Raw genomic sequence first — 22,073 nt, forward strand, 5'->3', positions numbered from 1 at the left:
ATGCACAGCAGAAAGTTCATTTCACTAGATCTACTCACTCTACTTCAGTTTAAATAAGTTAATATAGTGGGGAATAAACTGTTTTGGCTGGAAAGTTTGCTCCAATTTTTAACCTTCTTAACTCAAGTAAATCACAGTTTATCTTCTCTGGGTCAATTTTAGCTCAACACCACAACCATTAATGATGCTCAGTGAGAGGTATAATTACTTTTAATCATACTATTTTTGCCATGGTTGTACATATTAATCTCTATTAATCCACAGACATATATCTGAAATTCATAACTACATGGACATACTTTTTCATCTTTTTCTATTTATCAATTAGAAATAGATCATAAATGGAGCAAGCACACGTCATTATTAAGAGGGAAACCATTGCACTTTTAAGAGTTACAACTATTTATTTAATTATTCAAATCAGTAAGCATTTTTCCAGTGCCAGCAATAATCTCCTTTCAATTATAACATAGCTGCTCTGTTTGGGCCTTATATTGTACGACAGCTAAGGAGAAGCATGACTTTATTTTTAAGGTCCTTAATTCAAGGTTTTCTTCTATGTGTTGAGAATTGTTACATTAAAATATAAAGGCAAGAAAAACTCAATTGTAACAAAATCTGTTTTCTTTGGAAAAGTTTTCACAACTTTACACCCAGGCATGACTTTGTTACTTTGTAAAACAGCTTCCCAATACAAAAGCTGTTAGCCCAAACAAAGAAAAGTTTCTACTGCTAAAACAATTAAAAGTATAAATGAGCAAAAATCCAATTTAAACCACAAGTCCTGATATTCTGAGGCTCTGAGACTCAATTCAAAGGAAGTAGTTTCCAATAACAATGACAACAAAAATCAAGATGATCTTGGGCAGTGCAGAAAAGCAGAACTGAAGAGGTGAGGTGATGTAGCATGAAGTGATGAGGCCATCAGCCACTTTCGCCACAAAAATCTCTGGGGCAGCAGAGCTCGGTGGTATATGCTACCTTGGTTCTCTCCTCTTGTTCCCTTACTTGGACTCATAAACCTCTTTAAGACATCATCCACCTCCTCCAGAACTAACTGGGACTTCAAGAGATGAGTGGGGTGTAAGTTCAGAGATCCTGGCTTCAAGCAAATATCCCTATTAACAGAAAATAGGTGAGGGGAAGAAAAACAAAGAAATAAAGAAAGAAAATTATTTTTAAACACTGAAGTTTTGGGGGAAGTAAGGGAAAGGGAAAGAGGAATGACAATTTAGGTCCAGGAGAAATTACTGCTGGCACCAAGGACTTGACTGACAGCGTGGGAAGGTGAGGTTGCCCACCAGTCCACAGATCAATGAGCATCCCCTTCTCCATACTTTACACCCCAGAACTAAGATAGGGCCAAGTCTAGCAGCCAGATGATGGTTCAATTTTCCTAACTAATTTTACTAAAGTAAAAATTTTATCTGTAACTACTCCAATGAAATCTGTACTTATAGAAAGATAAATCCTGAAACACCTTACAAACAAAAGTCACAAAATATCAGTTATATTCATCTGTTCATTCACTTAAACATTTTTGAGACCCTAGTAAGCAGATGCCAAGGGAATCAGAGACAGCTCCTACCTCCACATAGTTGACTGATAGTATAGAATGGAAAGTAAGATGTGCTAAAACACAAAAACAAACAAACAAAAACATTTCCAAATAGGATATGTAAAATTTAAGTGCAAATAATTATCCTGTACCAAGTTTTCCATAAAATTGGGTTACACATCCCAAAGAAGGACAATAAACAAGAAATAAGGGTGGGAGTGTGACAAATACTAATGATAACAGCAGCTAACACACAAGAAAGGGCTTTACATATGTTATATCATTTTACATCATTTAATCTTCACAACAATCCTATGAGAGAGGTACAATTTCCCCTTTTACCAAGAAGGAGAAGTTGAGAGAGGTCAAGAAACTTGCTTAAAGGGCATAACTTCTAAGTGGCAGAGTTGGGATGTGAATCCAGGCACCCTGGCTCTTAACTCCATTTTGCTGTATATAATAACAAGAACATTATTATCAACACAACAAAGCTGCTGTATATTGCAGATCCATAATCTACGTAACCTACGTACTTTCATTCATTTTTTTAAATACACACATCACTATATTTTACAAATGGAAAAATTAAGATTCAGAGAAACATCCTCAAGGTTACACAAGTTACAAGGAGGTGGAGTTAGGATTCAAACCCAGATGGCTCAGATTCCGAAGGCTCTTCTGACTGCACCCCACAACCGAACTTGCACTCTTTACCCTCAACAAAGTCAAGCCCCATCCCTCCGGGAGACCGCCAACACCACCCACTCCTGCCTCGCGCCTCAGAGACACACTTGTTCAGGCCGCGTTCCACAGCGCCCAGCCTCACCGCTCTCCGAACCACCCCGTCCGGCAGGGGCACGGCTCTCACCAGGCGGGAGTCGGGGGACCCTCGCAATCTTGCCGGTGATCTCTGCAGTGAGCACCGCGAAGTCCTGCTCATAGCCTTCGAAGTCGGATGACATGGCTGCTCCGGAGTGACTGTCGGGGGTCAGAGCTTAGGTCAGGGCAGGGGACTCGCGAGCGGGGTTGGGGGGGGGACGCGTCTCGGGGAACCCGGGAGGTGCCCTCGAGAGCAGAGCGGAGAACCGGGGACTGCTCCCAGCCCAGTCGCTTCCTGGTTGTGCGTCGCAATCTCGGTCCTCCGGAAATTGGGCTGAGAGCGCTATTTATTTTCCGCTCAGGCTTCAAGATTCAGCAGTTCGCTAAGGAAAAGCGGCCCAATTCGTGCCTTCTCCAAAAGCCTCCGAAAACATACGAGTTCTCTGGGATCACTGAAGCATTTTTTTCCCCCTATGTGTTCTGGAAAACTGCTCCGGCGCCCCAAGCTACAGGCCACAGAAGCTTGCTTCCCGAGGAAAGTTTGACGAGGAAACCTCCCGGAAGTGGCTGTGACGGAGCCTGCGCAGGGGGCCTGAGCGGGAGAGTAGCGGCGAGGGCGCCGGCGGAGAGACGCGCCGCTCGTGCCAGGTCCCGCATTCCAGCCTCCCGCAACCAGGATTCGCTTTCCGCTTGCGCTGGACTGAGGTTTCCAAGACGGAGTCATCCCAGGAGGAGAAAATCTGTTCCGGGTGAGCCCAGGCCGCCCCGGATATGCGATGGCTGAGGAGCGGGCAGCAGGGACCAGACTGAGGTGGGAGTCGAGGCGGGGAAGCAGCCACGATTTTGGCGGTCTTCCTCACCAGAGTGCGGCCACAGTCTCCTGAATGTTGAGACCAACCCCGATTACCAGGATGTTTCTTCCCTGAGTGAGGATTTACTTCTAAACGCTCTGCTCCATAACACGGGCGGGAAACTGAGGCACAGGGCAGCAGCCTCTGTTGCGTGGGAATCTCTATTATCCGTGTGTCTCAGATCCTCAGTCAGAAATACCCTATAAATCTTCCCCGCGCCCGCTGTCCTGCCTTCCCCCTCCCTAGCTCCCGCGGGCACTTCCTTTCCTTCCTTTTTTTTCCTCTCAAATCTTATTCATGTTCTTTCTCCTACACTCTTTTAGCCATGATTTCACTCACACCCCCTGTCTCTGCCTCTCCTTTTCTCCTCCCCTCCTCTCCTTGCCTTCTTTGCTTTCACTCTCGCTTCTTTACTTTTGCCCCAAATAAACCGTTATGTTGACTTTTAGGGGGCAACTGCAGGCAAATGGCGTAGACCACGTCTGACTCAAGCTTGGCTTAACTCAATACCTCCTAAGAGGCCGCTTAAAACTCCTTAAAGCGAGTTCGATAACTTGGCTTCTATTTTGGGTTCAGCTGTTACTTACTTGTGACCTTGGTCTAATCACTTAGCCTCTCTAAGTCAATTTCTGTTCTATGAAGAAGGAAGCTGGATTAGGATCAACTCCCAGCTCTAAATTTTTTTGTCTTCTCAAACCAATCACAAAGTGTTGGACAGTCAAGCTGAGAAGGAAGGATAAAAAACAACAATTTTGGAATCATATATCCAGTTTACATACCATTCAAACTTCAACTGTATTTTGGATCAATCAAAAGTAATTCTTTGACGTTTGACAAAATGCCCATCCCAATGTCATGCACTTGTGAGATGCTTTTGTTTAGGTGCTTGTTGGAGTTAAATACAGTATATAATAAAGTTTTTTATTGAACTTTCCCATTTTGTTTTTTTTAGGTTGAGTTTCAAAACAGGATACTGGATTCTTCTAGTTAAGAGTTTTAAGTGCTTACCAGTGAAAATGGCATAATCTGCATTAACATTTCACAACTTGAAGGCATGACAATTAAAGAACACACATGGACTTGTGGCACATGGAAATGTGTGCACAGAAAAAGGAAATCTGTAATTATTTAAAAGTAGGAAGGCATTCTTCCTCTCCAAAATGGGTACATTCTGCTCAGTTATCAAGTTTGAAAATCTCCAAGAATTAAAGAGACTGTGTCACTGGGGTCCCATCATAGCCCTTGGTGTCATAGCAATATGTTCCACAATGGCCATGATTGACTCTGTATTGTGGTATTGGCCCTTACATACAACTGGAGGAAGTGTGAATTTCATCATGTTGATAAATTGGACTGTCATGATTCTTTATAATTACTTCAATGCAATGTTTGTCGGTCCCGGATTTGTCCCTCTGGGGTGGAAACCGGTAAGAAAAAGATTCCTTAAGACAATGAACTCTAATAATAATCATATATTTAGTTTTTGCCTTATCTACTAACCAATAATATCAAATACAGCCTACTCTTGCCCTGGTAAAGACTGTGTATTACTCTAATCACTGATCATTTATGCTCAGAGTATTTCATGTCTTTGAAAATATTGATCCAAATTGGTGCTTTCCAAAGCAATTTCATTGAATATTTGCCTTGCATTAAAAAAAAAAAAATAGAGGTGAGAGTTCAGGTGAGTCCCTGGCCAAAATTTAAGAAACACTGTTTATCACATACAATGTATTTTAGCTCTAGGGTCTTTTTTCATGTACCTTAATATTTCTCAGAACTGGGAAAAACACTTTAGATACTACTGGTTTAAGTCATAAAGGTTTAAAATCATTGCAGTTAAAGTATAACATTGGGAAGATAAATGAATCAATTTATGGCTTAAAAATTGTTAGAAAGTTTATGCTTATGAATGTCCATGTTCCCTGCTGAGGGACATCACCTGGTAGCTTGTTAGAAACGCAGAATTTTGGACTCCAGATCTCCTGAATTAGAATCTTTATTTTAACAAAGTCCCCAGATGACTTTTAGGTATGTTAAAGTTTGAGAAACCCTGGTGTATATGGTGTGCTATGTACTATTCAAAATGGGTATAGAGATGGGTAAGATACAATTCATATTCTGAAAAGGCTTATAACCTAGGAATGAAACCAATGCACTTGTGCAAATAACTAGAGTGTGGGGAGCGCTGTTGAAGTTAAAAGAACTGAGCATTTATAGCTGGGGACCTAAGGGAGGAGTGGGAATTTCCACAGGACATGAGGAAGAGGGCGTTTCAGGTTGAGAGAATGGTAGGAGCACATGTTCGGAAACAGTGGTCAGCCTTGTGTCCACTGTGACTGGAAAAACGATTATGTATTGCAGAGAAGGTTGAAACAAAGGCAAATCATGAAAGGTCTTGAATATATGAGAAATTGTTGGACTATAGGGAGTTATTGTAGGTTTTCAAGCAGAGCTCTGACGTAGAGTTGTTATAGGAATGTTATTTTGATAATACACACTTTGGATAAAAGAGAAACTACAATAAAGGAAACTAGTTAGGAAGTGATTAAAATATCCCCAAAAAGGGGAGTGACGGTGATAATATCAAGGAGGAGGCAGATTTCAAAAAGAATATCAACTCATTCTTGAATCCCCACTCTTAAAATACTTGCCAAATTGTCAGCTACCTTTTTCTGAACTCCTCCCATTCTCCTAAGATTTGGGGTAGTAGAACCAATTAGTGACATTGGATTTGGGTGGGAATGGGAAAGAGAAATTAAAAATGACTTCTGGGTAATTGGGAGAACAATGCTGTTCTCATCAGAAATTTGTTATTTAAAAATATTTTGGCTCTCCCTTCATTCTGATCTGGTAAAATGAAAAAAAATTTTTTTTTGGCTCAAATAAATGGACTAGAGATGCAGGTAAGATTCCATCTTTCCCTATCTCCCATAAAAGAAAATCATACCATAGGAAGGCATTTATTTATAAAGCCTGACTTATTATTTGGGTTCAGGTATCTGATGTATTTTTGTTCCTATTTTGCTGCCAAGGAAAATTCTCAGGATACCATGTATCTCCAGTATTGTAAAGTCTGCCAAGCATACAAGGCACCACGTTCTCATCACTGCAGAAAGTGTAACAGGTACCTGTCTTTCTTGCTGTTCACTGGAGGCTGTCCAACTTGTTACTGGTCTTTTGTTGTTTTTGTTGTTCCTTCTACTTCATCAATACTGGTTTTATTCTCTACAAGGTTGCCGCTCTCTAAAAAATGTTCTCAAAATACTTGTGTCCATAATCTCCACTTTATACTAGATTATCAATCCAGATAATAAATTTCATTCTTTTTTGTTATAAATGAAAATATTTTTCTAGATAATTACGGATTTACTTTGCCTCTTGTCCTATAAGAGCAGGGTATAAAGTTATACCTTCAGTTTATTTGCATATATCAGGATTAGTTGTGTTTGTCAGCTGTAATCTTAACTTACTTTAAATTTGTTCTGTGTCTTAATAATAAAGGAGACCTGCTTTTCCCATTACTTATTGACAAACATTTATACTTTATACAAATCTAATAAATGAATCCAGGTGCCTATTATCACAAATGTTTTAACATCAAAACCTTAATGGGAAGAAAACTGAATCACTATTTAAAAATTTGAAATAAGCTAGGACCTTTTTTAACAAACAGCTATATCACTGAGTAATAAGAAATTTGGAGAACCATTGAAGGCAAATAAAGCTTGATCTGAGGCCAGGACATTTTCTTCTAGCAAAAATAAGAAACAGAAGCACAGTAAAACTTTGCTTATTGTAGCACATCTTTTATTCTGGAGTTAGCTTGCTTGGCTCAGAGATTTCATATCTAAAGGATACTATGAAAACAGGAAGGAAGGAAGTTACAAGTGTGAGTTTGGACCCATCAACTCCAATGGAGATTTATAAGTGATTTTGTTGAGTCTCTATTATAGTTAACTCTAGTCACTGCATTTTCATGCTAGAGGAAAACCAGAGAACCATGATTTCTTTATATTGAACCTCTAATTTCTTTAAACAAACACACTTATACCTGACATCTTTTCTTCATATGCTATTACAAAGCCTACCCTTTCTTGTGCTGTTTAGAATTTGAAAGGAGTCACTGTTCATGATTGTTTAAAAGCTCATAAAGATTTTTCTTTCTGTTCCATGAAATATAATTCCCCTATGACTCATGGACATGCTGGATTCCTATTTGCTGTTTTTTTTTTTTTTTTTTGAGACAGAGTCTCACTCTCACTCTGTTGCCCAGGCTAGAGTGCTATAGCATCATCCTAGCTCACGGCAACCTCAAACTCCTGGGCTCAAGTGATCCTCCTGCCTCTGGCTTCCAAGCAGTTCGGACCACAAGTGAGCACCACCACACCTGACTAATTTTTTCTATTTTTTAGTAGAGATGGGGTCTCGCTTTTGCTCAGGCTGGTCTCTAACTCCTGACCTCAAGCGATCCTCCCACCTCCACCTCCCAGAGTGCTAGGATTATAGGAGTAAGCCACTGCGCCTGGCCTTGCTTGATCTTTTTAAGACCAAAGTTATTTAAAGTAGACAGGATTCTCTGCCTCATGTTTTATGTAAATTTTTCTTGTTAGATGTGTGATGAAGATGGACCATCACTGTCCTTGGATCAACAACTGTTGTGGTTACCAAAATCATGCTTCGTTCACACTGTTTCTCCTTTTAGCACCATTGGGTTGTATCCATGCTGCTTTCATTTTTGTTATGACTATGTACACACAGCTTTATAATCGGGTAAGTAAAAATGTTTGTTATAAAATCATTCATGCTAGACTAAATGGTTGTTATCAAAATTATTTAAGAGGTTCCTTTTGGAAGTAAGCTTTCTATGATTTAGGTGGGGAAACAGAACTTTGTTACTGCTATGTGGATTCCTTTTAAAAAACATTAAAACTTAATCTTTAAGATGAGGAAAAATTATTTTGTTCTGGAATCTTACCTTACATGCTCTAGTGGAAGTTGATAATTATTTTAGTACTGCACATATAACTTACTAAACTTCAAACTTAATAGTTATGGTAAGAATAGTGAGAGGAAAAAAAGACCAAAGAGAAAAAAGACAACACTGGTGCTTTCTGTTTTCATTCAATTCATGTGGCAAGTGGTAGTCTTTTGTTTCTGACTCCAGTGCCCTTGAAGGTAGCTCATGGGACAGATGCACACCCTAAAACATAAACAGATTAAACCAGATCGAGTTGATTTATGGGCAAATGGTCGTGAAATAAAGTTCAGGGATCACAAATTGACCCCCTAAAGAGGCCTGGAAAGTGAATGAATGACACAGGCCTGATGGGACTGTGACAAACTGGCACATACCAATCCTTCATGGAGAGTAAAACCCACATTTAGTCGCACAGTTTGTGGTGTTTGGGAATCCTAGCTTGGTGATGCTAGATCTTTCAGTTTTTTAAGAAAAATCAGAAAATCTGGATTTTTATGTGAAATCTTCTGATTTTTAAATGTTGGCACCTAACTTTGAGTAGTTTAAAACATTATGCAGTCCAGGCAGTACACATCTGCAGGCCATATTTTGCCTGCATTTTATTAACAACCAATGAGTGTGAAACATAAGGGCAGAAACAACTGAATTCTAGACAGTACTTGTTGCTGTGGAAGACTACTATAAATACAGAATAGCAAGAAGATGGGAAACACAGTTGCAGTTTAGATTGATGTCTAGTGTTCTTTCTGCGTATTGATGTTTGTGGGATCTACCTGACATTTTGTGAGGAAACAAAGAAACAAAAGTAACATTTGAGAAAACTAAGAAGGATACAATGCACATCACTATGAGCTCAAGCCACAGTGTTAATTCAAAGCAGCTATGTTTGTTTTATTTGCTTTGGCCACAGTGTCAAGTTGTCATCTTTTTGATGAAGTTGTTTTAAATGTTACAGTAGAGTCCGAACAGTTACCACAACCAAGTATTTTGAGTGAGTGCTTTTGTCGTTGTTGATAGCTGTCCTTTGGGTGGAACACAGTAAAGATTGATATGAGTGCAGCCCGGAGAGATCCTGCTCCAATTGTTCCATTTGGATTAGCTGCATTTGCTGCCACCTTGTTTGCCTTGGGATTAGCTTTAGGAACAACCATAGCTGTTGGGATGTTGTTTTTTATCCAGGTAAGTTTCTTGGTACCTCTAGCTAAAAGTTGTCAAGTTCTTGGGACTGATTATAATGAGAAAGAGATACAGACTGCAGTTACGCGTGCAGTTTGAAATGGAAATTACTTTTGGCTATTCATTAGGTAACTAATTTAATCTTCTCTGTATTTCATCAGATCGTTTTGAAGTAATTTTGCCAGAATTTCTAGGTAATTGATTTAATTTTTAAATTGTTAACTTGGAGTTATGTAGTACTTTATGGTTGAGAAAGCTCTTCTCACCGTTACAGTCTAGTCTCTCATGATCTTTACCCCAAACCCAGCTATATGGTAGGAATATTGTAGAGGAGTATCACTATTTTCCTTTTCTTACAGATGAATAATTGTTTCTCAAAAAGGTTAAATGTCTTACCAAAGGTCACCCTTTCATGTACGTAGTTTACTAATTATTACATACTTATTAATGTTACCTTATAATAGTATACATTTAATAATAATAGTAATCATAATAATATAGCTAACATTCATCGAGCACTTTATGTTCAAGGCACTGTTTTAGGCACTTTACATGCATTAGCTCAGCAGTCCCACCCTTTTTTGCACCAAAGACCAATTTCATGGAAGAAAATTTTTCCACGGATGGGGGATCAGGGGTTGGGGGTTGAGGGTTGTATGTGGCAGAGGGGGCGGGGGCGGGACGCAGGGGCGAAGCTCAGGCAGTGATGTCTGTTTCTTCCTAACAGGCCATAGACCGGTATTGGGCTGCAGCTCATGGGGATGGGGGGATTGGGGACCACAGTATTAGCTCATTTAATCTCCATAGCAACCATATGATTTAGATGCTATTTAATGCCTACTCTGTGATGAATCACTCTGCTAATTTCTGAAGCTGCAGTACAGAAAATAAAGAGGTTACTGCCGTTAGGGAACTGACAACTAATAGTAATCAATTAACTAATACAGGGCCATATGTACATCATAGATTTATGGACAAACTGCTATGAGAACACAAAGTAGGAGGACATGGCTCTGAAGGGGCCAAGAACAGTTCTTAAGCCTTACTGCATTCATGTAAATTAATTTATTCATCCATTGAAGGCCTATTGTGGGCTACATATTGTGCTAGGCCCTTGGAATATGATGAGCAGTCCTAGTCCAGGGATGTTTTTACTGTGCCACACTGTATGAAGGCACAGCCAGACTTCAAGGGCATGGAAAACCTCTTTTAGAATTAGAAATGCTGGGCCTAAGGGCCCTGCATCACCCAACCCATTTTGTGTTCTTGGTTTTAAAATAAGCTGATTATGTTTATACTTCATATTTTCTACTAGCCTGGGACCAAATTCTTTGAAATATTTTCCCCAATGCCTCTAATTAGAATCATATTAGAAATAAACTAAGACCTGGCAGAATCATATTAGAAATAAACTAAGATTTAGGAGTGTAAAAATCTCTGTATGTGGAATTGGTCATATCTAGGAAAATTGAATAATAAAGATGAATACATTTGATTTTTTTACATTGAGGTTGATTGAAATGAGTCACTGTTGCTTGTCATAAATAGATAACCATAAATTTAAAGTTAATTAAAAATAGTGATAAAAGATTTTAGTAGCAAAATACACTTAAATACTGATTTAATGGATTGATCTATTTTTAGTAATACTCTGAAAGCCTTGCCCAGAAGATAGTACTTAAGACAGGAATTTTGATTAAAATACTAGATTCAGATTTGATTATGGGTAGGTATGATCATTTTTGTTGAGAGCCATAGTAGTGCAGTGGGTAAAAACAAAGACTTTAGAATCAAATACATCAGATATTAATTGTGTTACCTAACTTCTATTATCCTTGGTATCTTGGTCTATGGAATGGAGCAATAAAAGCTATCTCATAGGGTTACTATGAATATTATGATCTTAAATGAACCAAAGTCACATTATTAAATTTTACTATCATTTAATTTCCAGATGAAAATAGTTCTCAGAAATAAAACGTCTATTGAATCATGGATTGAAGAGAAGGTAAATTTTACTAATTGTTTCCTCAATATTAACAAAGTACTGATTAGTTAATAGACCAGATTAACTAATAAGTACCTAAAAGCAAAAACTTGGCTGCCAAATGGCTTCCTTAAGTCTTTTGCATGCCACATAAAAGGCAAATATAGGAAACATTTGATTCATTCCTGCTTTAATATAGCTCCCACAGAAGTATGCTTATCATACACCCTGAGTGGCTGAAGAGGCATAAGCCACACATTAAACCATCTAGCCATTATTTCTCAGACTAGAGGTGGCCCATTTAGAAAGGAACTTCCATGCTACTAAGGTGCCATCAAGTTTCTCTTAGTGTTTTAGACATCAGATAAGGCTCATAACATTTAGCTTATCACAGACCTCACAGCCTCCAATAAGCACTTCACACTGTGAAGTGTGATTTTAATTTTAATTTTAATTTGTGATTTTAATGTAAAACACAAATCTAGCTACCCTGCTTCCTGCTTAAAACTTCTCAGAGACTCCCCATCACTATAGCAGGGGTCGAAACTCGTATGCCTGCACTGTCTAGGCAGACGACCTAAATGAGGAGAGCAGCCTGTACACCAAATCACTGCCTGCCAGACCACACTGTTGCCACAGGGGAATGTTCACCCAGTATGGTGAGATCTTCTAATTTTTTTCCTAGAAAATTTAGAGACCTAGATTTCTATAAGATCTCCTCCCAGTTTTTAAATGTTAGCAAGCAATTCAAATTACAAACAAAAAACCTTTGTGAGCAAAATAAAACACGTTTATTGGACATAAATTTAGCCCCGTGACAGCCAGTTTGTGAACTTTAATTTACAGCAGCTGTTTTCCAACTTTTTGGTCTCAGGACCGTTTTACTTGCTAAGGGCTCTAAAGAGCTTTTGTTTATGTGTATTACATCCATTGATATTTGCCATATTTTCTAACAGAATTTTGAAAGATTTATTTCATTTAAAATTAATAAACCCATTTTATTTAAAATAACATTTTTATGAAAAATAATTTTCCAAATTAAAATAGAAGAGTGGTATTGTTGTAATTACAAATCTTTTTAATATCTGACTTAACAGAAGACAGTTGGATTCTCACATCTGCTTCTGCATTCAATCTGTTGAGATATGTTGCTTTGATTGAAGTATATGAAGACAATCCAGCCTCACACAGATAAGTAGGTAGAAAAGTGTGGAGTATTTTAACAGGCATTTTAGATGATAGTGGATATTCTTCAATATTACATTAAAACTTGACAAATGATATTTCATGTCAGTAAACTTTTTGTACTCTCTTACAAAGTTAAAATCTATCAGTCTGTCTTGCTTTTTGGATGGATCTTTTACTAATACATGGTTTTATATAACATTGGGCATTGGTTGTTTGGAAAATATCGGTTTGCTGGGTTACGTAGGTTTTGCAAACATTAACACCTTTCGTTATGCAGTATCCAAAAATTGCATTCACTTATATCACTATCAATTTTATGAGAAAAATCTTTATTGGAAAACTGTCAAGCTCATATTGGTAGATGCAAGTATAAAACTCCGATTTCCACTTGAAAGCCTGAGTTTTGTCACTGGCAACAAACACTGTCAGTTGTTTCCCTTGAAGTGACAGTCTGACTTTGTTTATTTTTGAGAAAATGCTCACCAAACACTGAGGTCTAAATAATCTTAGTTTGACTGTTACCTTATTCATTCTTTCACGTAAAAGTAGTGTTACATGAAAAAAGCTGGCTATATAGCTTGTTAGCTGACAACCAGTGTTTTCCTTGAGATAACTAATGTAGCTGGGCATGCTTTATTGTGTACTTTTCATTTTGTCATACAGAATATTAAAAGGAAAGGACATCTACTTAAGACTTGAGATTTAATAAAAGAATAATTTTTACTGTTTCATCAAGGGCATTCTTACATGAAATTGGTTTTTTTAAACTGTAAGTATGTATTGGTGAAGAATATAGTGACTACTAACACAGTTTGGGGCCAGTGTCTTGATTCCTGCTAAATGCCAGTAATTTTATCCACCATTACAAATGTCAACACAACAAAAGGCAAATAACGTCTTAATGTTGTTCTGAAAATAGTTTGAACTTGCTGAACTCTAGGAAAAAATCTTAGGGACTCAAAGGAGTGTACTTTGAGAACTATCTCGCCATTATCTCTCAGACTAGAAGAGAAGTGGCCCATTTGGAAAGGAACTTCCATCCTACCAAGGTGCCATCAAGTTTTTCTTGGTGTTTTAGACATTAGCTAAGGCTTGTAACATTTAGCTTGTCACACACAGACCAACTAAAAGGTGCTTTGAGAACACTAATGCACAGGTTTAGGTCCAAGTCCCTTAGCTTATGCATAATAAGAGCTTTCATGACTTCCCCCTTTTTATCTGCTTCTCCAACCTCATTTCCCCCCCTTCACTCCATCTCACACTTAATAACAAATTACTCATAGTTTATATATCTTATGCTTCTGTATCTTTGTACGTGTTGTTCCTTCTGCCTAGAATACTCTTCCTCTCTTACTGCCTTATTTCTTACCCCTTGAGAATTAGTTGATGTATCATTTTTTTCCCAGGAACCGTCCTTGGCCCTCCCTAGACTTGGCTAAGTACTTTTTGTTCTCTTTTCCCCTAACATCTACTGCACACTTCTGTCACCTTTTAACACACAGTGTTGATAGAATCCCAACTTTATTGAGTGCTTCTTTTAAGCAAAGACATGTCTTAGTCATTTTGTAAACTATTCTCATATTTACCGGTTTTTCTTTGTAAATAGCCAAGATCTTTGTGCTTTGAAATTCAGTACATTTTGAAGACTCTGAAGCTGTGTTTATAAAAAGGGAAAAGAAACTACCCTTTACTATCTGGGTGAAGATGGATTTATATAATTTAATAGATTCATATGGGATACAGCTTGACAATTCTTTTAATTAACCATTAACATTAATATCAGTGTAAATAACTGCAAGAAGCTTTTCCATAAAATACTATCCTCCCGTAATGAAATATTTCAAAAAATCATTTCTAGTAAGCACAATAAATGTATTGACATTAGATTAACATTTTTTTTTTTTTTTTGCTAATGACCAAGGCTCTTTATAAAGTGCCGTGCTACATATAGAAGTTATTTTGGAACTGGTACTTTATTGCTGAATAAAAAATTCAAACAAGTGATCATATGAAATTTATAGAAATTACCAGACACTAAAATTTATACAATAAATTTCAATGGGATTTGTACACTCACTGTTGGAATAAATAATGTCTTTGTACCACTAGGTGTCAGCACAACTTAAGAAATTTGAAGACAGTTCATTTCCTTAAGTTAAAGCTAACAATTTAAATGCCTAGCATATAGTTTATGCAAGCTGAATATTTACATATATGTACATGTACATGTAAATGTATATAAGTGAGTATATCTACATGTGTGATAGTATAAAAAAATGAAAGAAGGCCTCCTATACATACCTACTAGCTTTTTAAAAAATGTTTTCCATAAAATGACTCCCCTGCTATACCTTTCCTGACCATTCCCACCGGTGCTACTGCCACCCACGATATAACTGTTGCTTTCTGGTACACCTTACAAAACAGTTCCATCCTGAATAAAACAGTACCGTCCTGAATAAACCCTTACTTTCTCCTGAATCTCTTTACATACACTTGGATTTTTTGTGTTACTGAACAACCATTGGGGATTTTTTTATATATCAGATAAAGTTAGCTCTCTATAAGCCTTTATGATTACTTGTTCCTAAAGAAACTCTGTCAGGTATTCTCTGGGTAATCATATACGAGGTTGGTGTTCTGTGTCAAGTTTCTTCCTCCCTATACTGTGATAAAGTTGTCTTTCTCTTCCATGTATACTCACATTACAGCAAGGAGGAAGCATTTTTATGAATGATACAAATTTGGGGGATTAAATGTTCTTAATAGTACATTACTACAAGCCACTTAAGACCGAGTCATCTGCCATCTTATGTCTTTGTTACCTGCAGGCTAAAGATCGAATTCAATATTATCAACTAGATGAAGTCTTTGTTTTTCCTTATGATATGGGAAGTCGATGGAAGAACTTTAAACAAGTATTTACATGGTCTGGGGTTCCTGAAGGAGATGGACTGGAGTGGCCCATAAGAGAAGGCTGTCACCAGTACAGCTTAACAGTGAGTGTTTTTGTTCAAATAGCCCTTCCTTTTGGCCTCACCCTCTTCCCCTTAACTCCCCTTCAACTCAGGTGACATTTTATAGTAAAATAAGTAATACATATACTTTCACTATCTCAACATGAATCTAAGTTAATAATCATAAAGCACTTCTTGTATCTTGTCTGTTCCTGTATTTAAATCTCTCCTTAACCCTCTATCTGTGAGATAAAGTCCTGATTCCTTAACTTGGTTTTATAAAATCTGCCCAAAAACTACCTTCCAACTTACAGTGTCCTATGAACTCCTTGTACATTCCTGCCACCAAACTTTGCCCAGTTTTTTCTAGCTAGTACAACCTCCTTTCTATCTGGAATTATTAAGACCAGTTCCAGTCCCACCTCTTCCATAAAGTCTAACCTACCTACTTGAGACTCATCTGGATTTGGCACTTAATCATACACTCCTGTGTGGTAACTCATGAAGTCTCATATTTTTGTTTAATTCTTGTATCTTACGTCTTTAACTTGATAAGATTCTAGGACAGAGACCATACATTATCTTTATTTCCCCTAATATATCTAACAGTACTATTTAATAGTTACTAAGTCAAAAAAAGTGAGTTATAATGATGACTTTTATTCATTCATTTAACTTCATTGTTAAATTTTCTTCATTGTTCATGTGTAGTTTGTCGTCTGTGTCACTAAAGAATCAGTGACTCTCAGTGTCTTCACCTTAAGCACTAGCCTAGAAATTTCGTGAGGGCAGAGAATACATCTCCCTGATCCCTCAGCCACAGTGGGCTCTCTAGGATTGTACACAGATGATGACATTAGAGAGTGACAACTAAGAAGAAAGTCCCACTCTCAGCCCCTCGTTCCTAGTCCTAGGGCCTTCTTTCCATACCAAAACAACCTGTAGCCTTTAAACTGTCAGCACTTTGAAATGCTGGAAATTGGGGGTTTGTCGTGACACTTCGCTAGTAGATGAGGAAAGGCTATTTTTTAACATTGAGAGAAGAGACTTATTTTTTTCTTTTTATATCTTCCAAACAGATAGAACAGTTGAAACAAAAAGCAGATAAGAGAGTCAGAAGTGTAAGTAATTCTTTTGCAATGATACTAATTTTTTTCCTTTGTTGGACTTTATACTTCTGTATAGTTTTTTTTTTAATTGCCTTTGACCAGAAACCAACTGTTGGCTTTTATTAAATAATATTCCTTAATACATTTGTTGGAATTTGATGCAGTTCGCTTTTGTTTTCATTTAAATAGCTGGGACTGAAGGTTTGGAGGTAATTTAGTCAATTTATATTGCCAGTATAGGAAAATAATTATCCTCAGTATAGCTTGTTACGACTTACTACTATGAAACTGATCTACTTAACTGAAACTTACTACTGGGTTGTCAGATATCATGGCCACTAGCCACATGTGGCTATTTTATTTAAATTAAATAAAATTAGTTTATTGGTTCCACTAACCACATTATAAGTGCTCAATAACTACATGTAGTTAGTTGTTGCATTGGATACCACAGATACAGAACATATAGAGCATTTCCATCAGTGCAGAAAGTTCTCTTAGCTCTGCTCTAGAATTTAATTCTTAGCTATGTGCTTGAAATGAGGGGTGAAAAAAGCCTTAAAAACTAGAAGCATCAGTTGCCTCCCATATGGGAACTGGCTGGATGGAAAACTGGGAGAGAAGAAGGCTTGTCACTGGATATTTTGGATCTACCTTTAAAAATTTTAATTCAAACTAAAAAAACCTCAGATATCATTGGTAAATATTCAAATCGTTCTTCCGATCACTGATGACAGGTTCGCTATAAAGTAATAGAAGATTATAGTGGTGCCTGTTGTCCTTTGAATAAAGGAATCAAAACCTTCTTCACAAGCCCCTGCACTGAAGAGCCTCGAATACAGCTACAAAAAGGGGAGTTCATTTTAGCCACAAGAGGCTTGCGGTAAGTAATAGGAAGTACGACATTTCTTCTTTCATGACAAAATTGACATCTAACCTTAAAAAAATTAATTTTAATCTTCTCTATGTTTCAGATACTGGTTGTATGGAGACAAAATTCTTGATGATTCCTTTATAGAAGGTATGGAAATGCAAAGGCATCTTTAAAGGGCAACACTGTTATCAATAATTCCAAATTTTACATGAATAACTTTTATAAATAATCACATGCCAAATGTATTAGGGGAACTGCATAGAAGGGCACAGCATTAAGCAATAAAAAGAAGCTTCTTGTATATTCTCCATAGCACTTATGTTTATATATCAGGTCTTTTTTTTTTTTTTAGCTTCCTCCTTTATCAGGTTTTTTGATGATAGCTAATATTTGAGCTCATAATTAACGATGTGATAGGTACTTGTATAAGTGCTTCACTTAGGGTATTAAAGTCCCCAACAATCTCTGAAGTAGGTACTATCATTTACGTCTTATTGGTGAGGGAACTAAGCACAGAGAGGCTGAGCAGCTTGCCCAGAGCCACACGCTAAAAGCAGGTAGAGCCAGGGCTCAAACCTAAGCAGTCTGACTCCAAATTCTGTGCACCAAACCCCTGTGCTATTTGCTCCCTCTTTAAATGAGCATTTCTCTTAAGTTATTATAAAAACTTGGAGTTTCAGAATTGTTCCTTTTTAAAGTAAAGGTTCACTCAGGATGTTCTTTAAAAAACACTCAGAGTTAATCATAAATTAACCCCATATGACAGCTTAGGCAACCTTGATATGGAAATTTCTATGTTAGAAGAGTCTGAAAAGAAAATTCATAAAGGCTACAAGGAGATAGTTCCCTGGAACAGAGGTAGTGTGATGGTGTACCAAAAACGCCTTTCACGATCGTATGTGTAGAAGTTCCCCCCGACTCTAGTTAGGAGCTGTCTTCAAGCATATTAGCCCCTTTCCCAGATAATAGAATTTGGGACATACCTGTTTTCTAGCTTGCTATTAGCATTTTAAAACCATATATTTCCACCACCTCAAGCTGTGCTTATAAGAGACAGTGAAAAGGGGAAAAAAACCTAAAATCTTATTAATTTCAAGCAATAGGACTTATTGGTCTCAGTAATCTCACTGCTGTACATCTATCTAACTATTTCACCTCAGTTTCATTTTCTCCCTCAGGTGTTTCAAGAATAAGAGGATGGTTTCCTAGAAACTGTGTGGAAAAGTGTCCCTGTGATGCTGAAACAGATCAAGCCCCAGAGGGCGAGAAGAAAAATAGATAGCCGCTGTGAAAATCAAATTATTCTTTAAGTCTGCTCCATTACTTGAAAATCGTACCTATTACTAAAGAATTATGCAATGAGCCTACTCTGGTTAAGGTGTTCTTTTCTTCAAAGGTGCCCTAGTGCCATGATTTAAATATTTTTGTTACCATTTTGAAATGGAGAAGCCATTCTGTATATGCCTTTGAATTCCTGCCTCTCTGCCACTCTTCTTCCCCCCAAAAGGAAAAGCATTTCATCCAAGTAAGTTAATTGCATTTTCTCTAGGATTTTTTTATGCACTGCACTCTGGACCTCACCTGCAGATACAGTTCCCCCTCTGCCAGGAGCATCTGCATGTGATACTTTTGTTTTCCCTTCAGTTGATATTTCTTATATGATATTCTAGATACTATAGAACTAAATTTGTCAAAATCACTATAAGCTCCAATTTTGTTACCTGTCTTTTAATAATGCAGATTTTGTCAAATCAAATAAAGGTCAATGGATGTTCTTTATAAATCATAGTTTTTACTTAAAGCATTTTTCAAGTAAGAAATGTCTGAGGAAACTGTCTCGCCTTCTTCAGGGTTCCCAGAGGAAAGACTAAAAAGGTTTGTCTTAGTTTCTTTATGGAGAAACTGTTCTGCTACCCTATGACAAATTGCCATCTTCAATCATGTTTCATAAGACATTACATACTCACTTCAATATATGAACTGTGCTTACTAATGGCATATTGAGATCACAGTGTTCTAGGAGACTTTAAAACTAGTGGTTTAAAGTGCTCTTGTACACTTGAATATATCCAGGACTGAAGCTTGCACAAGTGATAGAATCCAGGCTGGTGAGCTTGGATACTTAAACTTGGGCTTGTCTAGACATATGAGCCAAATCACAGAAAAAAAGAGAAAGCCTGTTTATCTGGACTTCAGGAACCTAATCCAGTATTCGTTAATTCTATCTAAGGCAGGGAATTTGAAGCTTTGGGGGCCAGGCTTGTAATAGTTAAGAATAAGGGAAGGGCACTTAAGGATTCAGCGGTGAATGAAACATGACTGTGTCCCATTCCAGTGGGGTAGGAAGGTGGACAGACAAGTAAAATATATGTCAGATGGAATCATGTATTATGAAGAAAGAAAGTGGGACTGTCTTGAGTTGGCATTTGAAGCAGATAAGGGGGACAAGTCATGTGTCTTTGGGGTATCTGCATTTTAGAAGGAACTGCAAGAACAAAAACAGGCTCAAATGTGCCTGACATGTTTGATGAATAGGAAGGCAACCAGTGAGGTTCAGCTGGAATGAGTGCAAGATCTAATAGAGGGCTGGACCATGGAGGGAACTGCCTGTGACTTCCTGCCTTCCCTTTTGTTTCAGATACTCAAGAATAGACATTTCTTCAGCTTTTCTGGGCTCAAGGTCTAGAAAGACTATCCAAGAATATTCTCTTTAACTCCAGTAAAGGCCAGAAAAGAACATTGTTCAAGATTACTTAGAGTAACAACAAAGGTGGTAAAGGAGAAAGAATGAGTTATGCTCAGTTGGAGTTTTGGCCCAGCTGGTATGTGTTTTATTATTCACAGCTATGGGATAAGAAAGCCTAGTTCTCTCCACTTGCTTTTCTTCAGTAGCTGTCGAACTTGGTTGCAGACTAGAATCACCTGGGGACCTTTTAACAAATGATTCCAATGTCCAGGCTGTGTTCTAGCCATTTACATCAGAATCCCTGGGGTGGCACCCTGGCATTAGTATCTTCTAAAATTTCCTACATAATTCTAGTGTGCAGCCAAGTTTGAGAACCACTAGTTTACTTGATTTTTATGGTCGCTGAGGCAACAAACACCACAACATAAGTATCTGTAATAGTTTATTTTAAAGACTTTACGTTTACAGGTAGAAGCAACGCCTGTTATCTGGGGTAAGGTACAGCAGGAACTGGAATCCAAGGGTCAGGGAAGGTCAGCTGGTTCCTTCACAGAAGATAAGCCTGTAGTGCGGGCATCATGCTTGCCCGATAGATCTTTATTCCCAGTGCAGGAGGTTTTCATTCAGTGCTTGCTTCATTTACTGGAAAAGTTCACTGGACATAGTTTCAGCTCCTTCCCCCATAGCCTCCAGCTCAGCAGCAAACTGCAGGGAACAGACTGAGTCACCAGCTACTATAATACTTCAGGAGCAACATTCTTTTTGGAAAACATGTCAGAGCCCCAATTTTTAGTACTCTCAGATCTAATTAGAGAGTTTAGGAAATGTTTGGTACAATCAAATTTTTCCCTCATGTACACAGATTTTTGGAAGAAATTTGTCTCATAGATATTATATGAGAGGTTAAAACTCAATTTAAAATTTTAGTGGTTTTGTGGAATAGCTAGAAAACATGAATTATAAACAGCTTTTCAGAACTTAAAAATCTCCTAGTTTGAATATTAGAAGACTTAAATAAGTGTTAGGACTGTTGGCAAGTTAGGCTTATAAAACAATAAGGAAGAAGTCATAGAAGCTCCCTTTGACCCTTGCTCTAGTAGCCACTTATCAAGATGGCATTAAGGTTGGAGATCATGAGAAAGGGGCGTTGAATATGAACGGGGACCTTGAAGACAGTCACGCTGATAAAAGGAGCCCTAAAGCCTTAATATGAGCAACATTTAAGATGGGAAGAACAGGATTTATTTATTTCAGGGCTAAGCTTCTATATTATAAATCTCTCAATATGAAAGCCAAAAGCTGTGGCTTTATAGTTTAGTAGGTAAAATAACAGAAAGGAGGCAAGAACAAAAACGTTTTTAATCCATATTGCCGCAAGCAGTGCAGACTGGGCAGGCAGGCAGGCTGCCTTGAGCCCCTTCCAGCCTTAAGTACCTTAACCTACTCCTGGATGGCCCCATACAGGCTGTCGATTTGGGTCCGGAAGTATTTGGAAAGTTCTCCCCGCTTTGCTTTCAATGTTGGTGTCAGCAGGCCATTTTCAATGGAAAATGGCTCTAAATGAAGAGAGATGTTTTTGACCTGGGAAAGGAGATGAACATATAGACATGCTTATTAGTAATTTGGACTTTTCTGCAGAGCCCTCTGAGGGCCTTGTGAAGAAAGGGAGGTTGGCGCAGGAGGGTGAAGATAACAGTCACACGTGCCCATTCTCACAAACTCCAATATGGAAAGGAAATGAGTAGGGAGACGGGAGAATGGATAATAAACAGCAAAAAAGGGCTGTACAAGTAACTACAAAAGGTCATTGCCATTTATAGTTAATGGTACAAAATCTAAAACCAATTCTTTAGCTATTATACATTTAAACCCATAAGAAATAGAAAC

At 37.8% G+C, this 22,073-nt stretch overlaps 3 protein-coding genes across 13 annotated transcripts in view; 1 reads left to right on the plus strand and 2 right to left on the minus strand.

Annotated features, from left to right (window-relative positions):
* The window catches only part of VTI1A (vesicle transport through interaction with t-SNAREs 1A), a 327,835-nt gene extending 324,932 nt beyond the window's left edge, over positions 1–2,903 (minus strand). For all 4 annotated transcript variants that reach the window (XM_045568128.1, XM_045568127.1, XM_045568130.1 and 1 more), the window contains exon 1: positions 2,427–2,903. In XM_045568128.1, the coding sequence (XP_045424084.1) occupies positions 2,427–2,520 (94 nt within the window). In that variant the 5' untranslated portion in view covers positions 2,521–2,903. The remainder of the gene's footprint in view (positions 1–2,426) is intronic.
* A 36-nt stretch (positions 2,904–2,939) lies between these two features.
* Positions 2,940–19,283, plus strand: ZDHHC6 (zinc finger DHHC-type palmitoyltransferase 6). Of its 5 annotated transcripts, none has more exons than XM_045568121.1 (11): positions 2,940–3,188; positions 4,181–4,655; positions 6,264–6,355; positions 7,842–8,001; positions 9,227–9,388; positions 11,340–11,393; positions 15,392–15,559; positions 16,597–16,638; positions 17,364–17,509; positions 17,601–17,647; positions 18,679–19,283. In XM_045568121.1, the coding sequence occupies exons 2-11, from the start codon at positions 4,389–4,391 to the stop codon at positions 18,780–18,782; spliced, it is 1,242 nt and encodes a 413-aa protein (XP_045424077.1). In that variant the 5' UTR covers positions 2,940–3,188; positions 4,181–4,388; the 3' UTR covers positions 18,783–19,283. The 5 variants fall into 5 exon arrangements, with proteins under 5 accessions (XP_045424077.1, XP_045424080.1, XP_045424079.1 ...); XM_045568123.1 differs by having other exon boundaries at positions 2,946–3,303; XM_045568122.1 differs by having other exon boundaries at positions 2,946–3,126.
* Positions 19,284–20,615: 1,332 nt separating this feature from the next.
* Positions 20,616–22,073, minus strand: part of ACSL5 (acyl-CoA synthetase long chain family member 5) — a 41,779-nt gene continuing 40,321 nt past the window's right edge. For all 4 annotated transcript variants that reach the window (XM_045568132.1, XM_045568131.1, XM_045568134.1 and 1 more), the window contains 2 exons: positions 21,621–21,767; positions 20,616–20,891 (listed from right to left, as the gene is read on the minus strand). In XM_045568132.1, coding sequence (XP_045424088.1) covers positions 21,627–21,767 — 141 coding nt within the window. In that variant the 3' untranslated portion in view covers positions 20,616–20,891; positions 21,621–21,626. The remainder of the gene's footprint in view (positions 20,892–21,620; positions 21,768–22,073) is intronic.

Source organism: Lemur catta, chromosome 14, assembly GCF_020740605.2.
Source record: "Lemur catta isolate mLemCat1 chromosome 14, mLemCat1.pri, whole genome shotgun sequence".
NCBI lineage: Eukaryota > Metazoa > Chordata > Mammalia > Primates > Lemuridae > Lemur > Lemur catta.